Consider the following 26,157-nt stretch of genomic DNA (forward strand, 5'->3'; position numbering starts at 1 on the left):
TGATTTATTTAAGAAGTTAGGAATTTCCACACTTCACTTCAGTAAGAGTGCTTTTGTTGCAAGCCTCTAGTGGCAATTAGAGGATCTGGATATATGCCACATCTGCAGCAGTTGAGGTTTCTGCTTGTTTTGTGTATATAAATGTACCTGGTCGGAGCACCAATACCAGGTGGCCAGTATGGTGAGCCCCAGAGTCATGCCGGGCCAGGGCAGGTCTCCAGTGACGGCGTCTCTGAAGAGGTGCATGGCGTCCTGACGTGGCAGGTGGCAGGTACTGTTGGGAATGATCTTTTTGGGCACTGCCATGCTATACACATGCTCCAGTTTGCTGTAGCCGCCGATCTTTTTGAAAGCTGTGGACCGGGAACACACAACTCTAACTATACAATTGCTAAAGTAACTGCAGTTGTGTTTGTTTATAAAGTATGACAATTGTACAAACCAGTGATCGTTAGGATGATTGCTCCTATGATCATGACAAATGTCTGTAGAGTGTCGGTGTAGATGACAGCAGCAAGACCACCTGAAAGAAGGTGAGTGTGTGTTATAGGAATCTTTTTAGATGAACTGACAACACTCCCAACGTGAAACGGGAAATTAGTGATTTGTGTACCTGCAATAGTGTAGAAGGCAGTGACCACCAGCATGAGGACAGTGGACAGGTAGAGGTTCCACCCCAGACACACCTGGACAAACAAGGCTCCAGAGTACAGATCAGTCTGGTGACAGAAAAACAACACATCTGTCAACAATGCCAGCAAAGATTCAATCTCAAATCAGAGGATGTTGCTAAATGGCTGAAAGCCAAAGCATCCAAATGTGATGTGTTAAGTTGCTTATTTGTGCATGTGTGTGACGTTGTCATACTGATATCTTTGTGAAGACGGACAACAGCAGTGAGAGGACAGCCAGGTACGTTCTGATCCTCTCGCCCCCGAAACGACGGCCCAGGTACTCCGGCATTGTCACGATCTGATTACACACATTTCCACATCTTCAACACACCACAGCTACACAGAAGAGGCAAACTTGAAAAGCTCCAGATGGTCTCCGGAGCTCAATATGATCTGCCAATTAGCAGCTGGTGACTGTGACTGTGGTTTGATTTGTTCACACTTCCTGTTTTTAAAAGAATTACATAGGCCTACCAACAGAGAAATAAATTAGGCAAGTAATGTATGTTCTTTGTTATTAGATGACAGTTGTATGTGGTGTTAACACCCTGCTGGGGAATTTTCAAGTAGGGGAGGAGAACGTCTCTTGGCACCTAAATGTACTTACTGAACCAGCCTTAACAAGCAGACACTCACCCGATGTGTGTGTTTGTGTGTGTGTGCCAACTAACCCCTGAGGAGATGTAGACAGGAACAAATACCCAGGCCAGAGCCAGCAACACATAGGTGGCCTGAAAGGAGACAGAAAGGTTTGACCAGATTGTCCACAACAGTCCCCTCAGGAGGGGAAATCACTCAAGCTGAGGTAAATATTTTATCTTTTTAGGTGCTCTGATAGGTCATGTGCTAGCCTTTGTACTGTGGCTATGGACTGACTCATGGATTGTACACCGCTTGATGCAACTAGATGGCATTAAAATGTTCTGCTGCTGCCCCCTGTGGTGGGTTGCCTGCAACAGCTGTTGGAGGAAGTGAAAACACAAATACACAATTGGTCTAGACAGCCATGTTCATGCGCTTATGCCAATTGTTTTCATCTCAGATACAAAAGGGAAATTAGTTATTGTAGCTGCATGTTGTTTTTTCTTATACAAATAGTTTGTGCACACCACAAAAGAAATAACATGTTGATGGATTAGCAGGCTAGCTCTGCTTCATTCCAGACTACAATGTCTTAAATTACTATTAATAGATAAATTAGAATAGCATAATGTTTTATTGAATGGATGGATGTGTGCATGATGTGTGTCTACTCACATTCCATTCAAAGCCAGCAACAGCGATGCCTCCAGCAGCTCCAGTGCCAGCCAGACCAATAAACAAACCTGAGCCTTCTGAACTGGCAAAGAGAGACGATCCAATCTGTGCACACCAGTGATGGAATTAAAAGTACCAATACATCAATTCACAAGTCTGTTACAAGTAAAAGTCCTGCATTCATGATCAAACTTAAATAATAGCAGTAAAATATACTTAAAGTATCAAAAGTAAAAATACTTGTTCTGTAGAAAAATGTACAATATATTAAATATTACATTGTTGTTATTACTGATGCATAAGCAGCATGTTTGTCATGTAGCTGGTTGACATGTAGCTAGTTTTAGCTACTTCACTTAGAGTGAGGTAGTTTAGTCCAGTGGTTCCCAACCTAGGAGTCGGGTCCCCTTCAAAGGGTCAGAAGATAAATCTAAGAGGTCATGAGAAAATTAATGGGACAGGAAATGAGAAAAAAAAATTCTGATATACAAATTTGTAGGACTTTTAAATTTTAACTCTTTGCGCCTTGAAAAGTTATTTAAATTAAATCACGTGAAAAGGTTAGAGGGGAAGTCACACTTTGGTGGAACAGCTGACAACTCAGACAATGCTTTTTTGTAAGGGGTCACAAGCCAAAAAGCTTGGAAACTAATCTAATCTTCGACTACATTGTATACTGTACTTTATAAGCTTAATCTGACAAGAAACTAGCAGATAACTATAATGGAGTAATAAGTACAACATTTCCCTCTGAACTGTAGTGCACCAACTATGTTTGTCTTTGAACCTGCTGCCAGGCTGCCAAATATCAGTATCACTCTTTTACAATCATATCCAAGCTTGTAGATGTTTATATAACGAAGATTATAAAAATGAATTTAGCTTCATCCAGTTAAAGATAAAAAACACATACCATCTGCACAAGAATTGGAAACTTCTCTTTGGCCTTTATTCACAAAAACAACTTTAGCAGTGTTACACACACTCACCGGCCACCAGGCCATGTCCCGTCCAGCCAAGAAATATCCGCTCAGAGTATTCCTGCTTACCCTGCATGACGACTGACAGAGACAACTGTTACACAGGAGCATCCACACACATACACATAAGCAAAAAAACACACACACATATATACACTTCTCACCCAGATGCCGACAGCGAGGTTGAGAAGAAAGTAGGTTGCAATGACCACAATGTCAGAGAAGCTGAAGGGCTGATGCTGGGCGTAGAAGTTGGTGGTGTCGTTAGACATCTTCAAGAAGTTCACAACAATGTGCACACACACTTAAAAACCCCACCAAAAACACACAAGTTTGCTTCTTGTATTGTCGTGCCCTTACAGCCACACATATACACATACACACAAAGACACACACACCTGTTGAATCTAACCCTTACACCTGTCTCGTCAACCCCCTCTCATAATCTGACACTGTACACCTACTTTGCAAACACCCTGAACACCAAAAAGAACTCATAACACTCCCTAAAAACGTGCAAACCACCAGACAGTCTCATTAACAACCTCGGCCTTTAAATGCTCACTTCTGTTGCAACACCTATACAAAAATAACTATCTTACTAACATGAACACACACACACTCCAGCCTTTGGTAAAAGTCCCTTCTTGTCTGAACAAGCAGCTGACCTTGCTGTTACAGAAAGTCTGAGTGTTTCGTGTATGTGTGAAGAGGGGCAGTCCCTCGGTTGAATTGATGATTAAACACATCACCTTAATGTGGCACCTGCTGCGCTGACACACACGCTGTGCTAGGGGATAATGGAGTGCATGGTATGGGCGAGCAGTGGACTACGGCAGATGCTCATGTGGACCAGAGTCCGCGCTGATGCATGCACACACACACACACACACACACACACGGTCAATAATTGGCAATGACAAGTTTATAATCATTAGCGTCTAAACACACAAACATTTGCTGGTAAGTGCTAAGTAGGGTCAGTGAAAGTGTGGGAGAGAGATAACAGTTTTTACCTGTTTATAGTTTCATTCAGTAACTTTTAGGAAATAATCTGAAAGTCCATATGAATAATTTTACTCCATTGAGACAACTTGTGAAAACTGTGACACCTAATGTTAAAAAATGAGCTTTTTTTTTTTGAAGATGTTACTCCAAAAAATTTAATTTTTGAGGTTTTGCTGACTGATTTGTCTCTAGTCAGCTCACTCTCCGGACAAAGCATTTGTCAGGGGCTCTGAATTCTTGACAATTTTATGCAAGATAAGTACATGTCAAAATGTTTGTTTATTATTGTCATTATTATAGTCAGTTTAACAGCTTGCTCCTGCTTATCATAGGCTACATAATATCCACATTTCACCAAACCAAATATTGTGCTGTCATGCTATTTTTCATGAGAGCTGTCTGTCTTGTATCTATCTTTATGTAGTGTAGGCGTTATTTGTATCTGCATATTTTCATTCCTTTTATTATTGATTGTATTTTATTCTAACGTTTGTGCTTTTAACTTTTGACGGCGTCTAACAGTAGGAGCAGCAGCAGCACCAAAAGAAAAGTCTCTTTTTGAGGCACTTTGCTGCACCTGCCTCAAGCGACTTCTTTTTCTCTCGCTCAACTTGTCAGAACCACCTTTGTGTTTGGTTGCATGTTTTTTATCCATGATTTTTGGGGTACAAATAACCAGGCTAGAGGTTAAGTCTGCGTTTCAACTGCTGTAGTTACTTTAAACACATCTGGACATTTTTCACGGACAACATGAGAGGACGAGAAGGCCGAGAGGAATTGGGAAGAGTTTGCTTTTGTACTCCCTGGTGTGAAATTAACTCCGTGTCACACGTACCCAGTGTTTGTCTGCTACAAGGAGCAGATGGTAGAGACACCCTGACGTCACAAACATCATCATTAATCCTTCACACAAACACACTCACACACAGAACAAAATGTCAAAGCTTAAGACGAATGACGATTTTGTGTGCAACAGAAACTTTTATTGAAAACAGTCCACAGTACAAATAACTTTGCATTTAGAAGAATTTAGAATTGCTCGCCAATCAATTTCCAGTAGGTCTACATGGCAAATACAAGAAAAGTAACTAACACATCTAAATACATAAATTCATTGAATTTAATATATCATTTTGAGGTGGTGGAAGAAGCACTCAGATATTTTACTTTAGTAAAAGTAACCAATACTACAGTGTAGAAAAACTGTTACAAGTAAAATACTGCATTCACAATTTTACATCAAAATGTATTGAAAGTACAATAATGACAAGTATACATTATGCAAAATCACCCATTTTTGGGTAATGTATATTATAATACTGAATCATAATCAAAGATGCATTAATGTGTGCATTACTTTAATGTTGTAGCCGGTTGTAGCTGGTAAAGATGGGGCTTATTTTTTTTTACTAGTGAATTTCACCAAGCAATCGATAAAGTTTTATTAAAGTATTTTAACAATACATCATAATTTATTTGTTGATTATATATTTTATTATTAATCTGAATATGCAAATAACCAGTTACTATCGCTGACAAATACATGTAGTGGAGTAAAAAGCAAAACATGTCTCTCTTAACTGTAGTAAAAGTATAAAGTGGCATAAAATGGAAATACTCAAGTAAAATACAGGTAGGCTACCTCAAACTTGGACTAAGACAATACTTGCGGTACTTTCCACCACAGATGTCATAAGTGTTCTAATAATAGAGGGACAAAGACAAGCTTCCTGCATATGTTCATGTATTTGTGTCTGCATGCACACCTTAACATGCTTCACATGGCATGTGCACGTGAGCGTCTGAGTGTGTGAAAATGGGGCTCGATAGTCCGCAACAGAAATCAAGGAAGACCAGTCTGCAGCCGAGAATTCAGACAAGCTGCAGATCAAAACAGACTCACATCTTAAGCACCTTATTCTGTATAGTTTCCCTGTGCATTATCTGGAGCGATTGTGTGATACTGAGAAAATATGTGCTGAGATTTAAGTGTTAGAAAAACAAAAACAACAACAATATTTGTAATTCACAGATGAGGAAATATCCAAACATTGAAAGGAATAATAAGCTTTCTCTACCCGAACAGTTATTATCAGTGTGCCTTGTTGCACATACATTGATGCCATCCTGGACAGCAGTTTATGAATTTTCATTGTGAACTTCCTAGCTGCCTATTTGTCTTTAATCTGAGCAGCAGTGAAACAGGCTGTATGATGATAAAGTCATCTACGGATAAACACCTCCATAACAAGTAAACAGCACATAGTGGTATTTTTTTTGGTCACAAGAGCTTTTTTTCCTGCCCAGCAGGGAGCATTCAAAAGAACACTAAAGCCCATTGAGTCAGTCATTAATTGTCAGTGGTCCAACTTCTAAAGGAAGTGAAGCAAATTTGATTCAGGCAATTTCAAAGTGGATCATACAAAGGAAAATATTTGTCCAAGTAATAAATATAAGTATGCAAATTAAGAGCCAAGCCTATTCAAGAAAGACACACAAATTACAATATAAAACCTTCACACATTTCAGGCTATAAATAAAAAGTTAAATAAAGCTTCCTGTAAAAGTGTGATAAACGAGACTACTTAAAATACACTTTAAAATGTTATTACATAGGATACCTTTTTACTTTACCTAATTTGTACACCATGTGAGGATATAAAGATGTTTGTACACCTTATGAAGATATAAAGATGTAGTGCCACCCTCAGGTAGAACTTGTTTATCCTGATCGGTCAAAGTAAAACAACGTGGTCTTTGCGTTTTCATGCCAGTAATGCAGGCTACACATGTCACAACCATAGTCTACAGGAGATGATGGACATTTAACCCCCCAAATTTCTTAAATTTAAAGAAAAGTGTTCATCCCCACGGAGCATGACGGGAGCAGAGAAAAGTTTTAATAACCAATCAGAGAACGGATGACTCGCTTTACCCGGAAGTAATACTTCACAACAAAAAAATTGCCGGGAAAAAGGGAGGCTGCTGAAAAAGCAACGGGAACAATATTTCTGAGAAACGGATTAATAGTTTGTTTGTCTTTAGACTAAACAACTTACCGGGTCTCTGGTTGTACTGTGCACCTGTCCAAGCCGATATGGACGAATATGACGAACTCTTCGAGATACAGGACGACTTCGAGGACCAGTTCGCCGACGAGCTGGAAGTGTTGGCTCAGATGGAGGGTGAGGAACCACTAACGTTAGCTAACAGACTTTATAACTTGAGTTTAAACTGTTATATTAATCTCCACTCACCTTACTATCTTCATCATAAAACACACACGGACCCCAGCTGTCTCTGTTTGCTCCGTTGGAGCATCGGAGGTAATTACACTGAAGCAACTGTCAGCTCATATATTAAATCTTTTAAAAATAATTCTTGGACAAATCTAACTTAGCACTCACTTTGGTAGGCAACACACGAGTGCATCATTGTCCATGCGTAAGATTAACCCATTAACATCCAGATTGCATTGATCATTTCCTCTCTAATTTGCTGTAAGGTTGTAAAAATATAATTAATCCACGCTGTTTGACGCTATTTTGTCCGTCAGTTCTATCTCTTCCTTGGTGTGAGAACAATTTTTATTTGGTTTCATGTTGACAGAAAAAAAATACACACCTTTATTCCCTCATTCACTCACCTCAACATACACACACACCCACACACAATGAAAACAATCTAACAATTTTCAAACTATATCTAATCCCTATTGAGTGAACCTGTTCTGTGGGTTTTAATAATGTGTGGCTGCCCACAGCCCTTGTGTGGAACACAGAGCTGGGCAATATGTCCCACAGGGCTTGGCGATGGGGCCAAAAATGTTATTGCAATAAAATATTTCATATGATTCCATATCAATAATTATCACAATAAATATCACAATAACAACAAGCAAAAATTATTATTTTATTATTTTAGTCCCTCTTCCTCAACAAAATAAATATCTTGATAGAAAAAAAAAGTGCTAATTTGTTCATCAAACATTTATTGAACATTTGTTATATTGTTGGAAAATGAAATTGCGACAATTATCATTATTTTTTTATTGCCCAGAGCTAGTGGGACAGAGGGATTGAAGTGTTTAAGGTAGACTTCAAAAGTGATCTCCAAGCCTATTATGATGTGTTGTCTTTATTTGTTTAGCTCAAGTAATCATTTAGTCAAACAAATGTCAGAAAGTTGTGAAACCTGCCTGTCACAACTTCCCAGAGCCAGAAGTTAGATTAATAAAATTTTTTTCTGGCTGTACAAAATCCAAACACAAGATTACTTTATTATCAAAAATGTTATCAGTTATTTTTGTATTGATTGTGTTACCAACGTATCACTTCAACATTAATTATATGTGTGTGCATTTGCTTGAATGGCTTAGAGGACTCAGGACATCAGAAGCAGGGTCCAGGAGACAGCGTTGCTGACATAGAGCACCTGCTGGATGATCAGCCCATCAGTGAGTTCACAAGTGTTTTTGTCCCTGTTGTGTTTGTTTGTTGCTGTAAGTTTGTACCTTAAATCCGACTTTGTCCTTGCAGCCCCAAAGGCGAAGCGGCAGAAGCAGGATGCAGGAGTGGCCAAGCGACTTTTCAACTCACAGCAAACTCAAGAGAGCAAAGCCCCGGCACAGGGTGATGACATCACACCGCCGTCCTCCCCAGAGCAGTATGAACCCACTCACACTTTTAGGTAAGAGGTGCATTGACCAGTGTTAAACAGTGTCAGCTGCCAGGGGAAACGGTCCATGTTATGGAATGTGATGAGGGAAAACGAGACATCAGTAGAATGCAGACATTTTGTGCATTAGCTCTGCAGGACATCACAAGGATGAAACATGGGAGTGTGATGTTTATAGAGACACGAAAGCTCTCGCCTGACCTGTAGCTGGTGACACATCACTGGTGTAGACCATTAAACTGCCATTTTGTTCAAAACACTTTTTAAAGTTTGTATCTTTTGCATTCATTCAATTCAGTCAATTAATCATTTGATAGACAGAAAATCAGTTGGTCAGCATATTACACACAGTTCCAAGAACAATTACAGGAAATTAGAAATCGACACACAGCTAAAAACAAGGACAACAAAGCTGAACAAAGTTTATTTAAAATAAACATTTAACTATTATGTATATACAAGTAGATGAAAAATAGGTGTGTGTGTGTGTGTGTGTGTGTACAAATAAAAAGCAACAATGAGCAACAACATACAATGTCTATATACAGTCAAGCATTTCTGTAAATTGTAAACAAATGGTGCAAAGGAATAAATAATGAATGGGTAATGAAATAGAATACTTCATTTACATGAAGAGTGGTTATGTACAGTATCTGCATGTATACATGTCTATATACAGCATGCAAGATTTATATTGACAGTTACAAAAAATCCAAACATTTGCTCTTTACATGTCAGATCTGAGGATTTGATTGTTGCTCAGACAAAAAGTAGAACTATAAAGACATAATATCGGCCTGTTGTAGCACGTGGTGAACATTTATCATTATTTATATTTTAAAAATTGAACCAGCCTTTGATACACAGTACAGCAGATTTCTGAACATGTTTTGTGTGTTTTAGGTCTACCCCAGCTGTGTTGGATATCAGTGGCTTTGCTGAAATCCTAGAGACGCCCAGGCGACTTCCCACAGTGGCGCCAGCATCACTGCATGTGCTGAGGAGGCCTCCTTTAGAGGGAGACTACATCAGTGTGACAGACTCATCGGGGAGTCGGGTGTACCTCAGACAAAAAGAAGACGAAGGGACAAAGGTTAAACTCCTCAGCAGTTAATCATCTGTGATGTTCAATATTAAACAAACATTTTGGGCTGGTCTTAACCCTGATTTACTGTCAGCATACATACCTCCAGTGTGCTGGGCCTATATATGATGTATTTATTTGCATTCATCTGTGTGTGTGTGTGTGTGTGTCTCTCCAGGTAGTGGACTCCAGAATGGAACCAAACTCCCATGGTGCACTGGGGCTGCTGGCGGTGCCAATACGTGTGTTGAGAGAACAAGAGGCAGAGAAGGTGAGTGACCAGGCTGCAGTTGTTTGTGTATAATCGCCAAGTAGCATGCACATAACCACACTGTTGATTCTCAGTAATCACAAGTGCTAATGGTTTAATCAGTTTCCCTAAATCCAAACATTTTGATTATGATTAGACAAATACACCGACCCAAAGAATTGAGTTTATCTGCTGCCAAAACAACATTGTGATATTGTTATATTATGTCTGATTGAGCAATCTCATGTTGTAATGAGTGAATGTTTACATCATTTTAAGTTACAAGCCTGTAGCTTTAAATAACAATTAATACACTAATTCATTTGACACACACACACACACACACACACACACACACACACACACACACAGTGATTCACTTTATTGTACTTTTAGGATTTATTTATTATTATATAAATTAATTGCACAACAGCATGAGATTGTCGAGATTGCAAAGTTCAAATGTCTTCTTTCTTTGAAATCATGCAGCGTCACCAGCAGGTTGTGGAAGAATCTCTGCAACTTACAGAGGTGCTGGCCAGGTAACTCACAACCCGTCTGTCTCTCACACATGTACACACTGATGCATCAAAAATCTGATTCCATTGTTTTTTGTTTTTTTTAATGTCACATTTCAGAAGCGTGAACGAGGTGTTTGTTCAGCCTGAAAGCAGAGACGATGAAGAGAAGGACGATCCTGAAGACACAGAGGGCCGAAACTCTCGACTCTGGGTGGACAGATTCTCTCCCCGACACTACACAGAGCTTCTCAGTGATGATGTAAGTAATGTTTAGTGTTTCTGTATAACTTATCGCACATGTCTACATACATGCTAAGTGAATGATAAGTCCAAGTATCCTACACTGATGCCAGTTGTGTGGGACTGTTTCATTGTAGTTCACCAACCGCTGTCTGCTCAAGTGGTTGAAACTTTGGGACACCGTTGTGTTCGGAAGAGAGAGGAAGGCCCGCCCTGCCAGGTCTGAAAGACAGGCTCCCACCCTGAACTCATTCAAACCCAATCAAGCAAATCAGAATCCAAATCGCTTCAAGAGCAAGATTGAGATGACTGAGGAGCTACTGGATGCTGAACTGGACCAGTACAAACGACCCAAATTCAAGGTAACCACACCTGCATGTCAATACAATTTCACCTTAATGAGCCTTAGTTGTTATTCAAAACATGATTTATTTTGATCTTTCTTTAGGTGGCATTGTTGTCTGGTCCTCCAGGTTTGGGGAAGACCACCCTGGCCCACATCATAGCAAAGCATGCTGGGTATAATGTGGTGGAAATAAATGCCAGGTTAGACAAACCTAATAATGACATAATGATAGTAGTAAATCTTAAGAATTAGGTTTGCAGTAATCCTCCTGTGGTGACCTCAGTGGTACTGTTGATGTTTTTGCAGTGATGATCGCAGTGCAGAGGTGTTCCAGAAACGCATCGACACAGCAACTCAGATGAAGTCCGTTTTAGGAGCCAATGAGAGGCCGAACTGCCTCATTATTGATGAGATTGATGGAGCACCTGCTGTATGTTCTGGACACTTAAAGTCATTAACAGCAAAATAATTGATTTCAGTGTTAATGCACTCCTTCAACCCTGGTTATAAATGTCTTTCTTTTCCTTCATCTGTGGTGTTCGACAGGCTGCAATCAACATTCTGTTAGCAACTCTGAACAGGAAAGACGGACACGGCGGGGAGGCTGGCACAGAGACTGCAAAGAAGAAAAAGAAGAAGGAGTCCATCCTGCTTCGACCAATCATTTGCATCTGTAACGACCTGTAAGAGAGACTGTGGTGTTGAACAATAGCATCAAATTGTACATTTTTGTAAATTTGGAAGCTGTCTGTGTTGATTTTAAGTTTTCTTTGCAGCCATTTTCTGATCACCTCTTTTTCATTCTAGTTATGTTCCAGCTCTCAGACCTCTCAGGCAGCAGGCCTTCCTCCTGACTTTCCCCCAAACGCAGCCTTCCCGCCTCGCACAGAGACTGTCAGAGGTCAGCTCACACACACACACACACACACACACACACACACACACACACACACACACACACACACACACACACACACACACTTACAGTAACACATAGGAGTACACAAGCATTTTCGAACACACTAAAAATGTAGGTTTACATTGAGTTTTTGTGTGCAGATCTCACTCCGGCAGGGGATGAAGGCAGACACAGGCACTCTGATGTCACTGTGTGAGAAGACTGATAATGACATCAGGTCTTGCATCAACACACTACAGGTGAGTGGCAGTACTGTGAAGGACAGCACGAGCTGTTCAGTAGTAGACAGTATTATAACATCACAGCATGCATTCTTGTCTCTACAGTTCCTCCACGGTCGCGGCCACAAGCAGGTGGACTCCAGAACCATCCAGTGTATCTCTGTGGGGCAGAAGGACCAGAACAAAGGCTTGTTCCATCTGTGGCAGGAGATCTTCCAGTTGCACCGAACAAAAAGGTAAGGTATATTATAGGTATATTTATAGTAGTCATAAGTCTGTCCTTTCTCTTGTCTGTGACAGACTTTCATTTTGTACTTTGATCTGTGAGCAGTAATGAGAACAGGGCAACGTCGTCACAGAAAAGAGAGTAAATAAAAAGACACTCCAGTTTTTTTTGCAAATTTCAACTTGTCTCACCTTTTGAATCAAAGGTTGATATGGTCTTACTGTATTTGTTACCTCTCTCTGCCTCTGTTTTGTCCTTGTTCTTTCAGGAAACGTATTGGTGAGGGGTTTGAGGAGGCACCAGGGTCAGGAGGTGGAGCTCAGAGGTTTCAGCACATTCTACACTTGGCTTTATCTACTGGAGAGTATGAAAAGGTTTCTCAGGTAATCAACACTCCTTCCTCATATATTACTTATAGATATATGAAACATGCCCCATGATTTACTCGCATCAAAAAGAATATTCTGAAACAACATTTAAGCTTTACTGTATATTCATGGATAGTAAAACACTACATTATAATATCTTAGGTGTGATATTATCACTTTTTTTCTCAGGGTCTGTATGATAATTATCTGTCCATGCGTGTGAGGGACCCCAACCTGCAGAGTGTATGTGAGGCTCTGGAGTGGCTGTCGTTCTCCGATAGGCTGAACCAAGAGATTCTGCACGGGCAGAACTTCTCTCTCATGAGATACCTGCCCTTCTTGTCCGTCTCATTCCATTTCCTGTTTGCCCACACGCACGTGCCCCGCCTCAGCTACCCCCACAGCCAACACGAGGTACCAATCAACTACATGCACAATTGAGAAGCAATGTGATGAAAACATACAAAACTGAAGAGCACATTAAATTGGATGAAGACAAATAAAATAAGCAACGAATAGAAAAACAAACAAACATAAAAACAAGAATCAAAGACCAAACACATACAGAGATGTTTTAGGCAGGGAAATCTGGATGATAACAACTGAGATATCACTCCTGAGTCATTTTTGTGTCCCCTCCAGGCCTCTTCACGGCTCCTCAGTAGCAAGAACGCCTTGTCCACCATGTTGGCTGACATTCCAGCGTGCATCAGAACGAGGATCAGCCAGCTCAGCCTGACCCTTGATATTCTCACACTGCTCCTCGACATCATCTGTCCCAGACTGCGGCCTGTATGTAAAAGCACATACAGTTTATCTGTGAATGTGTCTGTTTGTAAATGTTGGAACTGGGCCCCCGGGTATTGCAGCAATGCATCTATATATCATGTGTGGACCTGCCAGAAAATACAGATGGATTTATATGATTGCAGTGATTACTTCAATGAGTTATTTCTGTGGCAGTGCATTTAAGCATTTAGTAATACCCTGGTTGCTTCAGTTACAGAGAAATATTAATTTAACTATATGTTTATTATTGAAGTTGTTGAACTGGACTGCATTATATTGAGAGGGAGGAAGAATATTAGAAATACATTTTAATATAGTAATCTTTGTGGCAGAACAAATTGTATTCGATTGCATTAACTTGTGTACCTAAGAAAGTGGCCAGGGAGTGAATTTTAGGTGAAGAAGAGTAATTATAGGCACATCACGCCGGTGCTAGGCTATCAGAAAATAGTGTCAATGAAAAAAAACCCATCCTACTCAGATTTTTGTCAGGTCAGGGCAAGTAATAATGCTATCATTATTAAACTTTTGTGCCTGGAGTAAGTGTGCAGGTGTACCCCTTTTATTGCAACACTTGATTGTATTTTGCCAAATGTAGAGAGATGCGTTGCTACAAATGTAATTTTCTAATGTTTGTATTTAAAATAAATTCCACTAATTGTACTGGTATGGTGACAGAAGTCGCAGCGGGGTACATCTCAACCTCAGCAAATAATAACAAATGTGTCTCTGCTAAAAACTAGTTGTGGTAGTAATTGTCAGTCTTCTTGTGAAATTGTTTTGTTTTGTTTTTTTTGTGATGAGAGTAAACTAACCACTAAATGTTGTCCTAAAACAAACACCATGGAACGTTGATTAAAAATAAACAAAACTATGATTTTACTCACAATTTCTCTTAACAAATTATGTGCACACAGGATTAAGAGTCTAATTTTAGTAGTTTTGGACAGTTTAAGGTTTGATTTTTCACTCTAAATATGCATTAGGTGTTTTTCTTTTAGTGAATCCTTTATGCATGTGTTGGTGCATCAAACTCAGGACAGCGGGATAGCTGATAAGGTTGGGTGTATGAAGCATGGTGTGTGAGTTGTGATGAATTTTAGATATTGGTATGGGTCGGGTTTTATAAGAAACAAATATTATGTATAATGCCAGTCTAATCTCAAATCCTGTGTGTTTCTTGCAGGTAAATCCGCAGCTGTTCAGCAGCAGAGAGAAAGAGCAGATGCGAGAGCTGATTGATACCATGCTGGCATACAACCTCTCATACAGGCAGGACCGCACCCCGAGGGACAGTACACGTACATGCTGGAGCCGTGAGTACACACACACACACTGAGGTGTTGAAGGTCACTGTTCTTGTCCACACTGTGGTTCTCTGCATGGAGGCTTAGTGAATAAGCTCCTCAACACCTGGTGTGTGCTTGTGGGTGATGGTAGTAGTGTGGGAGCAGAGTAGCAGGCTGCAGGTGGATGGACGGAGAGATGAATGGATGGGTGAATGAGGGTTGAATTGTTAGAGCAGTGAAATTAGGAGGAAAGAAGTTTAAAGAAAGCAAGAGACAATCTGATATATTGAGGTATGTTTAAATTAAAAGACTAAACTGAAAGGAGCTGAACTGAGCACATTTTGGTTCAAACACTTCACGCTTTAATGTGGGAGATCGTCGTTCATCTTGGACCTTCATGTGAGGACAGCAGACACTCTGGTTTATGTTGAATGGAATAACTAGCTGTGCATCTCAGTCATGCCGGCCGAGGGTGAGGAGCATGGCTCCTTCCTGCAGGCTCGCTGTGAGACGGTGCTGGTCACCAACGACTGGGGCCTGCCTCTAGTCTTAGCTCTACTGCTGCTTCTTCTGATCTACGCCTTCCTGTACCTGCCTTCTCAAGCTCACCACAACACCACACTCTGATACCTCATGGAGAAAGACGTAGAACACAATTGTGGATATAAACATTTAACATCACAGACAGCGGATACGCCCAGTCAGAATCATTTGATTGGACACCTTTTTTTTTTTTGGGACACTGTTGTTGATTGGTCAGACTGTGGCAGAATTATTAACACTGCCTGGTTTTGGAGGCATTGAGTAGGGAGAGACATACAGATAATCTTATTCATATAAAATCTGTCTGTTTTTTGAGCCAAAAGACATTTAACACCTTTAATCATTATTTGCTTTAATGTGGAACTTTCTCAGTGCCCTCACTAGACGGGAATGCAGTCACGCCTATATTTGCAGTTATATTTGTTTTTACACTAAGAGAGAGCAAAATGTAAGTAACTTAAAGGTAAATAAATGTACATGTATTGTAAATTATACCTAATTTGTAGTAAAAGATTGATACAGATATCCTAGATGATGTGATTATCTGTACACCTCTGATAAGTAAACAGTTACTGTAAAAGTGTTAGCTAGAGGTTAAACTACTTAATATTAGCTGCATAGTGAATAATCCAATTTGAGTTCCAAGCTCTTTTATTCGATTTTGTCAAGTTCTGATGATAACACGGCTGATATTTTATAGAGATGACTTGCAATAAATAGCTCACAGTCACATAGACTGGTATTATCTTTAGTTATATTTAGGTCCATCAGGCATCAAGTGAGAGTTTACAGGGCATGTGCTGTGTGTGTGTGTGTGTGTGTGTGTGTGTGTGTGTGTGTGGGAGTGGGAGAAAGATGGAGATCACCAGTAAGAGGATTAAGGTTTTAGAAAATGACAGATTCAGGGTTTTAGTCTGGAAAACATGGCACCAAAAGTGGAAGCTTTTTGTTATTTTGTTTGTCATCTGACATGGTTCACCTCTGTGTCAGCTAAATGCTGTTAAAGCATGCGTTAGTGTAAATTCTGTTCATGTTTATGTAGAGCTATTTACTTTGCATGTGTTTTTGCAGGCGTGTTGAGGAGGTAGTGAGGTTTCCGAGCCTGCCTCCACGACGTCAGCTGACGTATCAGGCCAAACAAACCATCAGCAGAGAGATGGAGCTAGAGAAGATGAGGAGAGCCGAGCAACTGATGCTCCAACGAAATCCTGCAGCGGTGAGACTTCAGATACACGTTGTACCCAACAGAGTGTGGGTTTGTTCTGTACAGTAGAGCCTGTAAATAATCACATGACCATGTGTGTGTTAATTATCTAATGTGTTTATAATCCGCTGTGTCCGTGTGATGCAGAAAGAGGAAGAAAAAAAGAGTGCTGGTCCTAAACCAACCAGGAACCATCAGCAGAGGCTGGAAAACATTGTCAAACTGACCACAGTGGAGATCAGGGTGAGACACACACACACACACACACACACACACACACACACACACACACACACACACACACACACACACACACAAGAAGACATTACATTGATATACTTTGAATCCTTGGAGATGCATCCCTAACTTTAACTACAGTCAGTACATACCTAATCACAACCTTGACCCTAACAAAAAACTAATGTGGTGGTTTTCCTGGCTGGGACAAGCTTTTCATCCACACATGGGGAAGTGAATCTATCATAGTGTGACTGAATAGAGTTTTCTACCAACCATTTTGATATAAAGCCTCCATTAGGGTGCAATTCTCTATGACTGGGCCGCAGCCCGGTCCATCCACTGTTGTGACACTTTTATCATGACATGATGTATAGTCATGAAGTAGAATTAAATGAATGAATCTATGTTTAACCTTAATTTTATCAATTTACATTCTATTTTGACAACTTGGACTGAATGCAGTTGTTCAAGTCACTCTCCAGTCAAAACATGTGTTTTTCTTATAATTACTTCACTGTGCAAAATGATGTAGCCCAGGGGTTTCCATTTTTTTGTGTTGTACATTTTTAATAATGTTTCACCACTTAAACAATAATTTACATTGAACTACATCTTATGTTTTCAAACATCAAATTGTAAGAAATAAAAAATATAAATTGAAATCCCCACACTAAAAACCCTGTTAAATATAGTAGTAATAATAATAATAATAATAATCATCTTTATTTGTAGAGCACTTTTCAAAAACATGTTACAAAGTGCTTCAACAAGTGCAAAGACAATAATACCCAAAAGACAACAATAAAAGCAAGAAAACATTGAAAAGACCAAAATACACGTTACACAGATAAATATAAAATAAGTAAAATAGAATAAAATAAAAGATCGTGAAAGGCTCTCCTATAAAAGTATGTTTTAAGAAGGGACTTAAAAGAGTTCACTGACTCAGCCGACCTGATTTCCTCGGGCAGGCTGTTCCAGAGCCTCGGGGGCCCTGACAGCGAACGCGCTGTCCCCTTTAGTTTTCAGTCGAGACTCTGGAACAGACAACAGACCTCTGCCCGAGGATCTCAAGGTACGTGAATTACCGTCTCCTCGTCGTCAATTCTAAAACATACTGGGAGCCAGTGTAATGAAGCTAACACAGGGGTGATGTGGTTATATTTCTTTGTTCTGGTTAAAAGCCTGGCAGCTGAGTTCTGGACAGTTTGGAGTCGATCAGTAGATTTTGGGTTAAACAAGTGAAAAGGCTGTTGCAATAATCCAGGCGTGATGAGATGAAGGCGTGTAAAATGGTCTCGGTGTCCTTAAAAGTTAACATAGATCGAATTTTTGTAATATTTCTAAGTTGATAAAAACATGATTGAACAAGCTTTGTGGTGTGCTGCTCGAAATTTAAATTACTATCAAACCAGACACCAAGGTTCTTTGTAAAAGGCTTAATGTGATTTTCTAGGGAACCAGCAGATGGCAGTATTTGTTTTGCCATCTGCTGGGACCCTATGACCAGGATTTCTGTTTTGTCTGAGTTCAGCTGGAGGAAATTATTTGACATCCATTTTTTAACTTCACAAAGGCAGTTGTTAAGTGAACTCAGCATTCCAGGGTCTGTGGATCTGACGGGCAAGTATTTGTGTGTCATCAGCATAAATATGAAAAGAAATGCTATGTTTATGGATAATATGTCCAAGGGGAAGCAGATACAAGGAAAACAAAATGGGTCCTAAGACCGACCCCTGAGGCACACCATATTTAACTGGACAGAACGAAGAGACAAAGATGTTTACAGACACGCAAAACTTCCTATTTGACAGGTCGGATGAAAACCATTCTAGAGCAGTACCAGAGATCCCCACCCAGTGCCTCAGTCTGTCTAACATGATGTTGTGATCAATGGTGTCAAAAGCAGCGCTAAGGTCCAGGAGTACAAGGACTGAGCACATGTCTTCATCGGCAGACATTAAAAAGTCATTGGTGACTTTAAGCAGGGCAGTCTCAGTGCTGTGATACTTTGTGAAACCAGACTGAAACTGTTCAAATATTTTGTTATTTTCCAGTACAGTGAGCAGCTGTTTGGACACAATTCTTTCTAGAATCTTTGCAATAAAAGGCAGTTTTGAAATTGGTCTAACATTTTGATGGAGGGAGGGATCTAAACCAGGTTTCTTAAAAAGTGGGTTCACGCAAGCCGTTTTAAAATAATCAGGGACACAACCAGTAGATAGGGAGCTGTTAAAAACAGAGATCAAATGGGGGCCAACAGAATCCATTACTTTCACTTAAAACTTTGTAGGTATTACATCAAGTGGGCTGGAGGACACTCTCATTTGTGATACTGTTTTTAAACCATTATAGCTGGTGAGATACAGAGCAAGATTTATCAGTGTAGATGGAGCTCAAAGATACATTTTAATCCTCAACATAGTTCAAGATAAAAATTAACTAATTTTAATTTTGAATAAAACATAAAAAATGTCTTTAACTCTTCAGGGCACTTGTTTTTTTTATTGATTGGTGATTTTGAGGTCAATATTTTTCTGCAAATCCACACACCCTTTTTTCAGATGCCTGCGTTATTTCACTTAATATTGATGTTAGTTCATGTAGGTCACATATTTTACATTAATCTTACAAGACAGATAGAACATGTATAAACATACACATAAACATTTTCAGATAAAAATTACACCACCACAGATATTAATGGACATGGGGGGAAACAATGAAAACAATGTGACATTGTGTAGCTTACATGCTCAAACCTGCAGGGGAGGTGTGCTCAATGTCTTGATAAACTGTACGTAGAAAACACTGCAAGATGACTTTTCAGAGACTGGCCATTTACACAGCTAGTTTTCATTAAATAGTTGTCATGGATTTGTGGGGGTTCTTTGCTTATTTGAGTACCTAGGTGGTTGAAGATGAAGCACACACTTTCTACCAGTATTTGAGCTTCTCACAGTTGAAAGTGTTACGTGATGCCTGTAGGTGGAGCCAGAGAGGAGTAGTCAGCATCTTTTTGCACCGGGTTTGCACAGAATATCACAGCCTCTGTGGATGAACTGAAGAGATATACTAATTCATTAATAGGCTGTGTTTCATTAGTAGTTTCACTACAATTACTCATTCACTTCTCCTCAGCCCTTAGTATTATACAACAACATACTTTGCACGGAGGCCACAAACCTAACCTTTAAATCTCATCTGGCCTTGTACACTTTCAGCACTAAACTATTAAGGATCCATTGCCAGTTGTTGGCATAGCACTGTACTACTTTTTACTAATCATCAGAAATACAGATTCTTTTCAATGAGGCGAAGGCGTCTTCTACGCATAAATGCAATACGTCTGTAACAGTTTCTGATTTAGACATTTCTATTTGTGATCTGTATCATGATTATCATAACTGTAATTGCTACAGGTTTATGATATCTTGCAAAACAACAGTTTCCCCACGCGTTTATGGATATCTTTGGGAATAAAGAAGTAACAGAACAACAATCTTATGTAACTATTAACTGCAGTTAGTTGCATGACATTTACAACATATCAAGCTATGAATTAAATTTTAAGAACTAACTAGGCAACAAATTTATGTACATTACTGCCCCCTAACCATGGATGTATTTTCTAGCAACAAATTTATGACTGCAATGCATTGTGGGTGATATATACGCCTCTGGAGTGACCATCGTTGTTGACGTGCTCCCTCGGCCCTCCGGGGGTCACTCTCACTGAGTTCACAAGTTTTTTTCTGACAAATGGAACACACTTGTCGTGGCGGCTTGGATTCCCCCGAGGGCAAGTGCCGAGGGGAAGTCAACCGGGGCATGCTGAGCGACTAATGAAACGCAGCCATAGTGACAGAGAGAGTGAACCTCTAGAGGGCAGAAATGAGGATAATTAGAAGCCACTGGGTTACAGTCCCTAATGGTGAAACTGGGAAATTAGGCTAATGAGAGGGTGTGAGTGTGTGCATGCATGTGAGGCTTGTTGAGGACAGTGTTCCTGACTAACTTCATCCTCCTTGTCACTCTGTGTTTGTGTTCTGCAGCCGGAGGTGGATTTCTTTGGTCGAGCTGTTGCACCCAAACCTCAGAGGCCGCAGTCGTCCTCAGACACAGGTACTGTGTGACTTTGGTGCAGCTTCTTTTTTTCTGAACCTCTTGAGAACACAGGCTCTTTAGGGAAAAATGCCTTAAGGCACATCAGGTCCGAACACACCAGAGGTGATTACTGACTGTGTTATGTAACGTTACTAATTTAGAGCCCCTGCGGCAGACTGTAGGCAGGAGCACTGCCACCTGCATTTTCCCACTATAAATGCTATAATGTCATATTTCTGTTACCAGCATAAAATACTTGAAATGCCTGATATACAGCTCTACTCCTTTTATATTTGACAATAAATAGCCTTCATGTTTTATTTATGTAAATAAAATGTATAATACTGCCTACATAACTTGGTTTGCTACATTTCTTTAAAAGTCCTATAGTCACTCTAGCTTCAAAAACATAATAAACGTTTGGAGAGAAGTTACTGGGGCTCGGCCTCCCAGTGTCTTGGTGTCATTGAAAACAAAGATGACTGCTGTGTTCAAATGCGTCGCAGTTCCACACCCAAAATAGCAAATTTGCATAAACAATAGAGGTCTTGAAGAGAAGTGAAAAGCTTGTTTGTTATGTCCCCTCCAAAATGGCCACCTGAGATAAAATACTTTCAAAATAGTGTTTTCCACTTTGCATACAGCTTTGGAAAGGCATATTGCAGTTCCTCTGTGACTTCATATCATTTTTAGTAATTGCTTTTGTTTATATTTTCAGTATTTCTCATATACATTAAGTGTAAAAACCACAGCAACTTGCTCCTATCAGCGTGGAGGAAAAAGAGGTTTTACAAATATTCTGTGAAAGACCTCTTGTTTTAATTCTCTAAAGTTTAGGTAGGCGATAAATGCGATTGCTATTCAAACACAGGTACATTTTTATTCAATTGGTAACAGGCTCCAAGTCAGTGCTCAGTGGTCGTGGCAATTATAGGTGGACCCATTAAAGCTTTCTGAAAGCACTGCATTCCCAGAATTGATCAACATGGTAATCAGGGTGGGAACGCAGAACTGTGGCTGTTTTTAGGTCAAAGCAGGAACGGTGACAGGGTTCTGCGGACTAAAACAGGCACAGCTCTACATCCTGTGTCCTGATTACTTGGTTGATTACTTCACCAAATTTGCACCATAAGATAATTTGCTTTCCTGTTAATTCTGACAAACACTCCATACTTGCATAGAAATAGAAATATAGATCTGCAATTTTCAAGTGACACCCTATTGTGAAACATGACGCTGCCACAATGTGAGAGTGAACTTTCAAACCCAAAGGTGTTCAGGCTTTCTAATCGCATGAGAGTAATTCACTAGAGCCATATCGATTAGTTGATCAAATGAATCAGTAACAATTTTGATAATCTCTTCACACTTCAAGCAAAAATGCCAGAAACTCACTGGTTCCAGCTTCTATAATAGTCTAATACTCTTCTGTGATAATAAACTAAATATTTTTTTGGATTCAGATAAAACAAGCAATTTGAAGACATGACATTGGGCTTTGGAAAATTGTGATTTTATGTTAATGCCGAAGTAATAGTTAGTTGCAGCCCTAGATTAGTCACAGGCATTTAACTTGTTTTCAATCATTTTGCTTTCAATTTACTATTAGATTAAGTGACTAATGTTTTGAGCAATTGTCCTGAGAACCAGCGGGTCCTCTTTCTTCTTTCAATCATCCCAGTAGTGTTTTTTATTCTTTTTTTTTTTAACCTAAAAATGCCCTTTTCCTCTGTGCGTAGGTGAGAAATGTCCAGTTCTGTCTATGGGAACGGCAGTGGGCAACAGTGATGTGTGGTTCCGCTTCAACGAGGGCATGTCCAACGCTGTCAGACGAAATGTCTACATCAGAGAACTACTGTAACCCCCGAAACACACACACACATATAACTGCTTCAGTAACATCTGTATTTCTTTGTCCTGTGTTAAATCCGTCTGAATAAATCCAAAAATCCAGCTGTTAAATTCAAAACAGTCTTTTATTTTGATTGACAGTGTAAAGAGCCAATAAAAACATGTTGTTGTTGAACATTTCCCAGCAGTCCCATCAAAACAAACTCTAGAAAGCTACTCAGTGCTGTACACTCACACAGTAGTCTTCACATAAATTAAAAAGCATTCAGGAGTCTCCCAATAAATAAACATGGTAACAGCAATAGTGTGTGTGAGAGAGAGAGTTAGTTCAGCATGAAGGAGTATGGGAGTGCATGATTATGTCGTTTTTATGCATTTGTGACAGTGTGTGTGTGTGTGTATGTGTGTGTGACCATTAGAGGATCACACACTTGCCCTTCTCTACCCAGGGGTTGGCTCTCATCAGCTCAGGGTTCAGAAATGGATCTTCACAAACACAACCCTCGATCCACTTCACCAGCCTGCCAAAAAAAATAACAATACACACACCGTCAGCATGAATCTGATATGCGATACTTAGAGAGAGAGAGAGAGAGAGAGAGAGTGTGTGTGTGTGCGTGCGTGTGGACAATACACACTCGGTGACAGTGATGGAGGATTTCTCTCTGTTGATTGCCAGCTGATACTGAAGGCTTTCCACTTCTCTCCTCATCTGTGGGACGTCTAACTCCTCCATGATGCTTCTGCTGTTCGGACACACAGAACAGATTGAAGCTCGAGCTGATTTAAGAGTTCGGGCACACAGCGTCACATCAAAACTTGGTGGAAATAAAAATCAGACGTTTTGTTGTGAAAAGTGACACTGAGTTCTGCGGTCGAGTTCAGCAGCAGTAACATCTTTTAATTAGTGCATTCGACAGAAATTTTGCTTTCTCTTGAGTAGATACGTGACTTAAGTTTCACTTTTGGAAAGACGAAAATAGAGCAGAATAAACTGCAGTTTTTATTGCACAATCAGGATGTCAATATACTTCAGTGGTTCCAAACCTTTTTGGCTTGTGACTCTTTAAAACAAAACTGTATTTTCTTCTTGTATCTGCAAATGTCTACTGGATGTGACCACTTCACGCTGATTTCTCTTCACTTTATTTGAATAAGTTTAAGATGTAAAATAAGAATAAGCAGATGAAAAGTTAGTCTGAAAAATGCTTGTTTCAATGACCGTGTGAAGCGGAAATATTTTTTTGTTTTCCTCTCTTGTTAGGTCATATTTGTGACCCCTTGGTGGGAACAGCTGCTCTCTTTGATAGATTTGACAATATCTGAGAAAACCTTATAGACCAGATGGTTGCCTCCTTGGAGACCTTATTAGGACATAAATGTATAAATATAATAATAGTTACTGTCAACATGATATGTTGACCCATTAATTGAGACCACATCTAACTTGCTGTGAGTAGTTCACAAAAAAGCAATCTTAACCACTCATGTAAAGCATCAGTGCTTCCACTAGTGAAGGACATTCTCTTATTTTTTCTTCCATAGCTGAGCCCAGTAGCTTTTGGCAAACTATATTCAAAAATTAATACATATGTCAATTTATTTGGGGACTATTTTCACATGTGGATGTTCTGTTATTGGTGCTCCATTATTTAACGACAGCAGGTTGGTGTATGTGTGATTGACTCAAAATAAACAACCCATGATCATCGCAATGAAGGAACATGTCAGCCCATGTAACGGTGTGAAATTTAGTAAAGTAATAGGACACAAGTGTTAAGCAGCAATGTATTGAAGCATCAAAAGTAAAAATACTCATTGAGAAGAGTATTAGCGTATTATACGGTATGTCAAAGGTTGTCGTTGGTCCCCTTGGAAGTTAAGTCAAACCGCTTTTTTATGCTTTTGTTAGTTTTATCTATAGCACTGAAGCCTATTACAGGAGCATATAATATGTGCCATATGTAAAGTATTTATATATGCATAATATACACTCGGTTGCTAGTTTATTAGGTTAGCTAAAACTAATGTAGTCTAATACAACATTCCTGCAATAAATCCTACCTTCATGCAGTTTAAATTGCATTATACAGACAGGTGTTTCTATCATTTTGCCCTCCTATCAATGAGGGCAAGCTAAACAACACACTCACCTCTCTGTAAAATGCAAAACAGCTGAACAGCACTACATTCTCGAAAATGATCATAGTGTTGAATCAACTTCTCTCTAAACCAGCTTCAACAAAAACTGAACCTTCATGAAGGGAGGATTTATTGCAGGACTGTAGTATTACACTGCTTTAGTTTTTGCTGGGTGTACCTAATAAACTGGCAGCCGAGTGGATACTGACTGTATTTTTGCAGAGTGACTAGTTACTGTCATAAATGTATTGTAGTATCAAGTTGCACCATGTCAAAGGTATTTGTACTCTACTGAAGTACAGTAGCTACTCGAGGAAATCCAGTTTGTTTTTACATCGCTGGCTCCTTCAGTAACTTCGGTCACTTCAGTGCGCCGGCTGCATTTGCTGGCTTTTATTTCTATTTCTTTTAAATTCTGCCCCACCCTGCCACAGCAGGAAGCGAGTGAGGGCCCAGATGAGAGTTCAGGCCGACCATGGATCAGTTTAGTCCTCCCTATTGGGAACTGCCTCCCTCCTCCTCCCCCCACCACCTCCTCCCCCCCCACCACCTCCTCCCCCCTCATCCTCTTCATCGTTTTAATGGATCTAAGTAAGTCGCCTGCACGGTGCCTGTTTCCTCCACCAGCATCCATCCTGCTGGAGCCAGCTGTTCCGTGAAAATGCCTTCATCATTTAATTATATGGTCATCTAAATGCGTTACAGTGACATCAGTCTCTATCACTCAGCAATCAGGGACATTTCAGGCTACTGATGACACATTTACAGTAAATTAAATCGCATTTGACATAAACATCAGTGTGTAGGAGGATAATGCCGAGTATAGCTGGTCATTGTGTACCTAAAACATCCAAACAGCAGTTCAAACGCAGATGTATCGTGATTAGATGTGGATGGAAACGCATTAAACCCACCCCCCGCACAAACAACCGCTCTTACCGTCAGGCCTACCGGAGAGGACCGCTGGTCGATTTTGTGTGCAGCCGGCTGGTGGAGAATGCAAACGGGGCTTTGACAGCGACAATAACAGCTGAGAGTCGGCGGAGTTTCCCTGGCAGAGGAGTCCGGCTTCAGTGCAGGAGGAGGAGGAAGAGGAGGAGGGAGGAGGCTGCGTGTGTGTGTCGGCAGTCCGCTGCGCAGGGCACTCCCCTGCGCTCCTCTCTGGTAGCGACTGGATGCGGGATGCGCAGGGCGGAGAAAGGAGCCGCGCCGCCTGGTTTG

The 26,157-nt window shown here is 40.1% G+C and overlaps 3 protein-coding genes across 4 annotated transcripts in view; 1 reads left to right on the top strand and 2 right to left on the bottom strand.

Moving 5' to 3' along the window:
* Window positions 1–3,561, bottom strand: part of slc5a10 (solute carrier family 5 member 10) — a 22,202-nt gene extending 18,641 nt beyond the window's left edge. The window contains exons 1-8 of the mRNA XM_038712973.1: window positions 3,076–3,561; window positions 2,921–2,992; window positions 1,932–2,036; window positions 1,346–1,405; window positions 868–972; window positions 614–719; window positions 443–523; window positions 148–353 (exon numbers count right to left, since the gene is read on the bottom strand). Of these exons, the coding sequence (XP_038568901.1) occupies window positions 148–353; window positions 443–523; window positions 614–719; window positions 868–972; window positions 1,346–1,405; window positions 1,932–2,036; window positions 2,921–2,992; window positions 3,076–3,183 (843 nt within the window). The 5' untranslated portion in view covers window positions 3,184–3,561. The remainder of the gene's footprint in view (window positions 1–147; window positions 354–442; window positions 524–613; window positions 720–867; window positions 973–1,345; window positions 1,406–1,931; window positions 2,037–2,920; window positions 2,993–3,075) is intronic.
* A 3,334-nt stretch (window positions 3,562–6,895) lies between these two features.
* LOC119898764 (chromosome transmission fidelity protein 18 homolog) lies at window positions 6,896–22,912 on the top strand. The gene is given in 23 exon segments (XM_038712975.1): window positions 6,896–7,104; window positions 8,298–8,375; window positions 8,458–8,608; window positions 9,500–9,689; window positions 9,859–9,951; window positions 10,420–10,472; window positions 10,569–10,710; window positions 10,829–11,053; window positions 11,140–11,237; window positions 11,344–11,467; window positions 11,584–11,720; window positions 11,845–11,938; window positions 12,097–12,195; window positions 12,283–12,413; window positions 12,672–12,786; window positions 12,961–13,185; window positions 13,414–13,563; window positions 14,747–14,840; window positions 14,843–14,876; window positions 16,464–16,608; window positions 16,744–16,839; window positions 20,892–20,961; window positions 22,683–22,912. Coding segments are annotated over 23 exon segments (2,754 nt in total). The 5' UTR covers window positions 6,896–7,016; the 3' UTR covers window positions 22,805–22,912.
* LOC119898765 (guanine nucleotide-binding protein G(I)/G(S)/G(O) subunit gamma-13-like) lies at window positions 22,901–26,066 on the bottom strand. 2 transcript variants are annotated; one of them, XM_038712978.1, is made up of 3 exons: window positions 25,876–26,066; window positions 23,433–23,537; window positions 22,901–23,315 (listed from the first exon to the last, which is right to left on the bottom strand). In XM_038712978.1, exons 2-3 carry the CDS (start codon window positions 23,528–23,530, stop codon window positions 23,210–23,212), a joined length of 204 nt encoding a protein of 67 aa, XP_038568906.1. In that variant the 5' UTR covers window positions 23,531–23,537; window positions 25,876–26,066; the 3' UTR covers window positions 22,901–23,209. The 2 variants fall into 2 exon arrangements, with proteins under 2 accessions (XP_038568906.1, XP_038568905.1); XM_038712977.1 differs by having other exon boundaries at window positions 23,433–23,540; window positions 25,876–26,063.
* Between the last annotated feature and the right edge of the window lie 91 nt (window positions 26,067–26,157).

This window comes from Micropterus salmoides, unplaced genomic scaffold, assembly GCF_014851395.1.
Source record: "Micropterus salmoides isolate LMB-PRFRI ecotype aquatic unplaced genomic scaffold, ASM1485139v1 Ms_hic_scaffold_12, whole genome shotgun sequence".
NCBI classification, from domain to species: domain Eukaryota; kingdom Metazoa; phylum Chordata; class Actinopteri; order Centrarchiformes; family Centrarchidae; genus Micropterus; species Micropterus salmoides.

What these genes read in the sequence shown, in the direction of transcription:
- LOC119898765 (XM_038712978.1), bottom strand. Translation starts at nt 23,530, where the DNA reads ATGGAGGAGTTAGACGTCCCACAGATGAGGAGAGAAGTGGAAAGCCTT. An exon ending in TCCTCCATCACTGTCACCGA is followed by an intron (nt 23,316 to 23,432) that starts GTGTGTATTGTC and finishes TTTTTTTGGCAG; the next exon opens with GCTGGTGAAGTGGATCGAGG.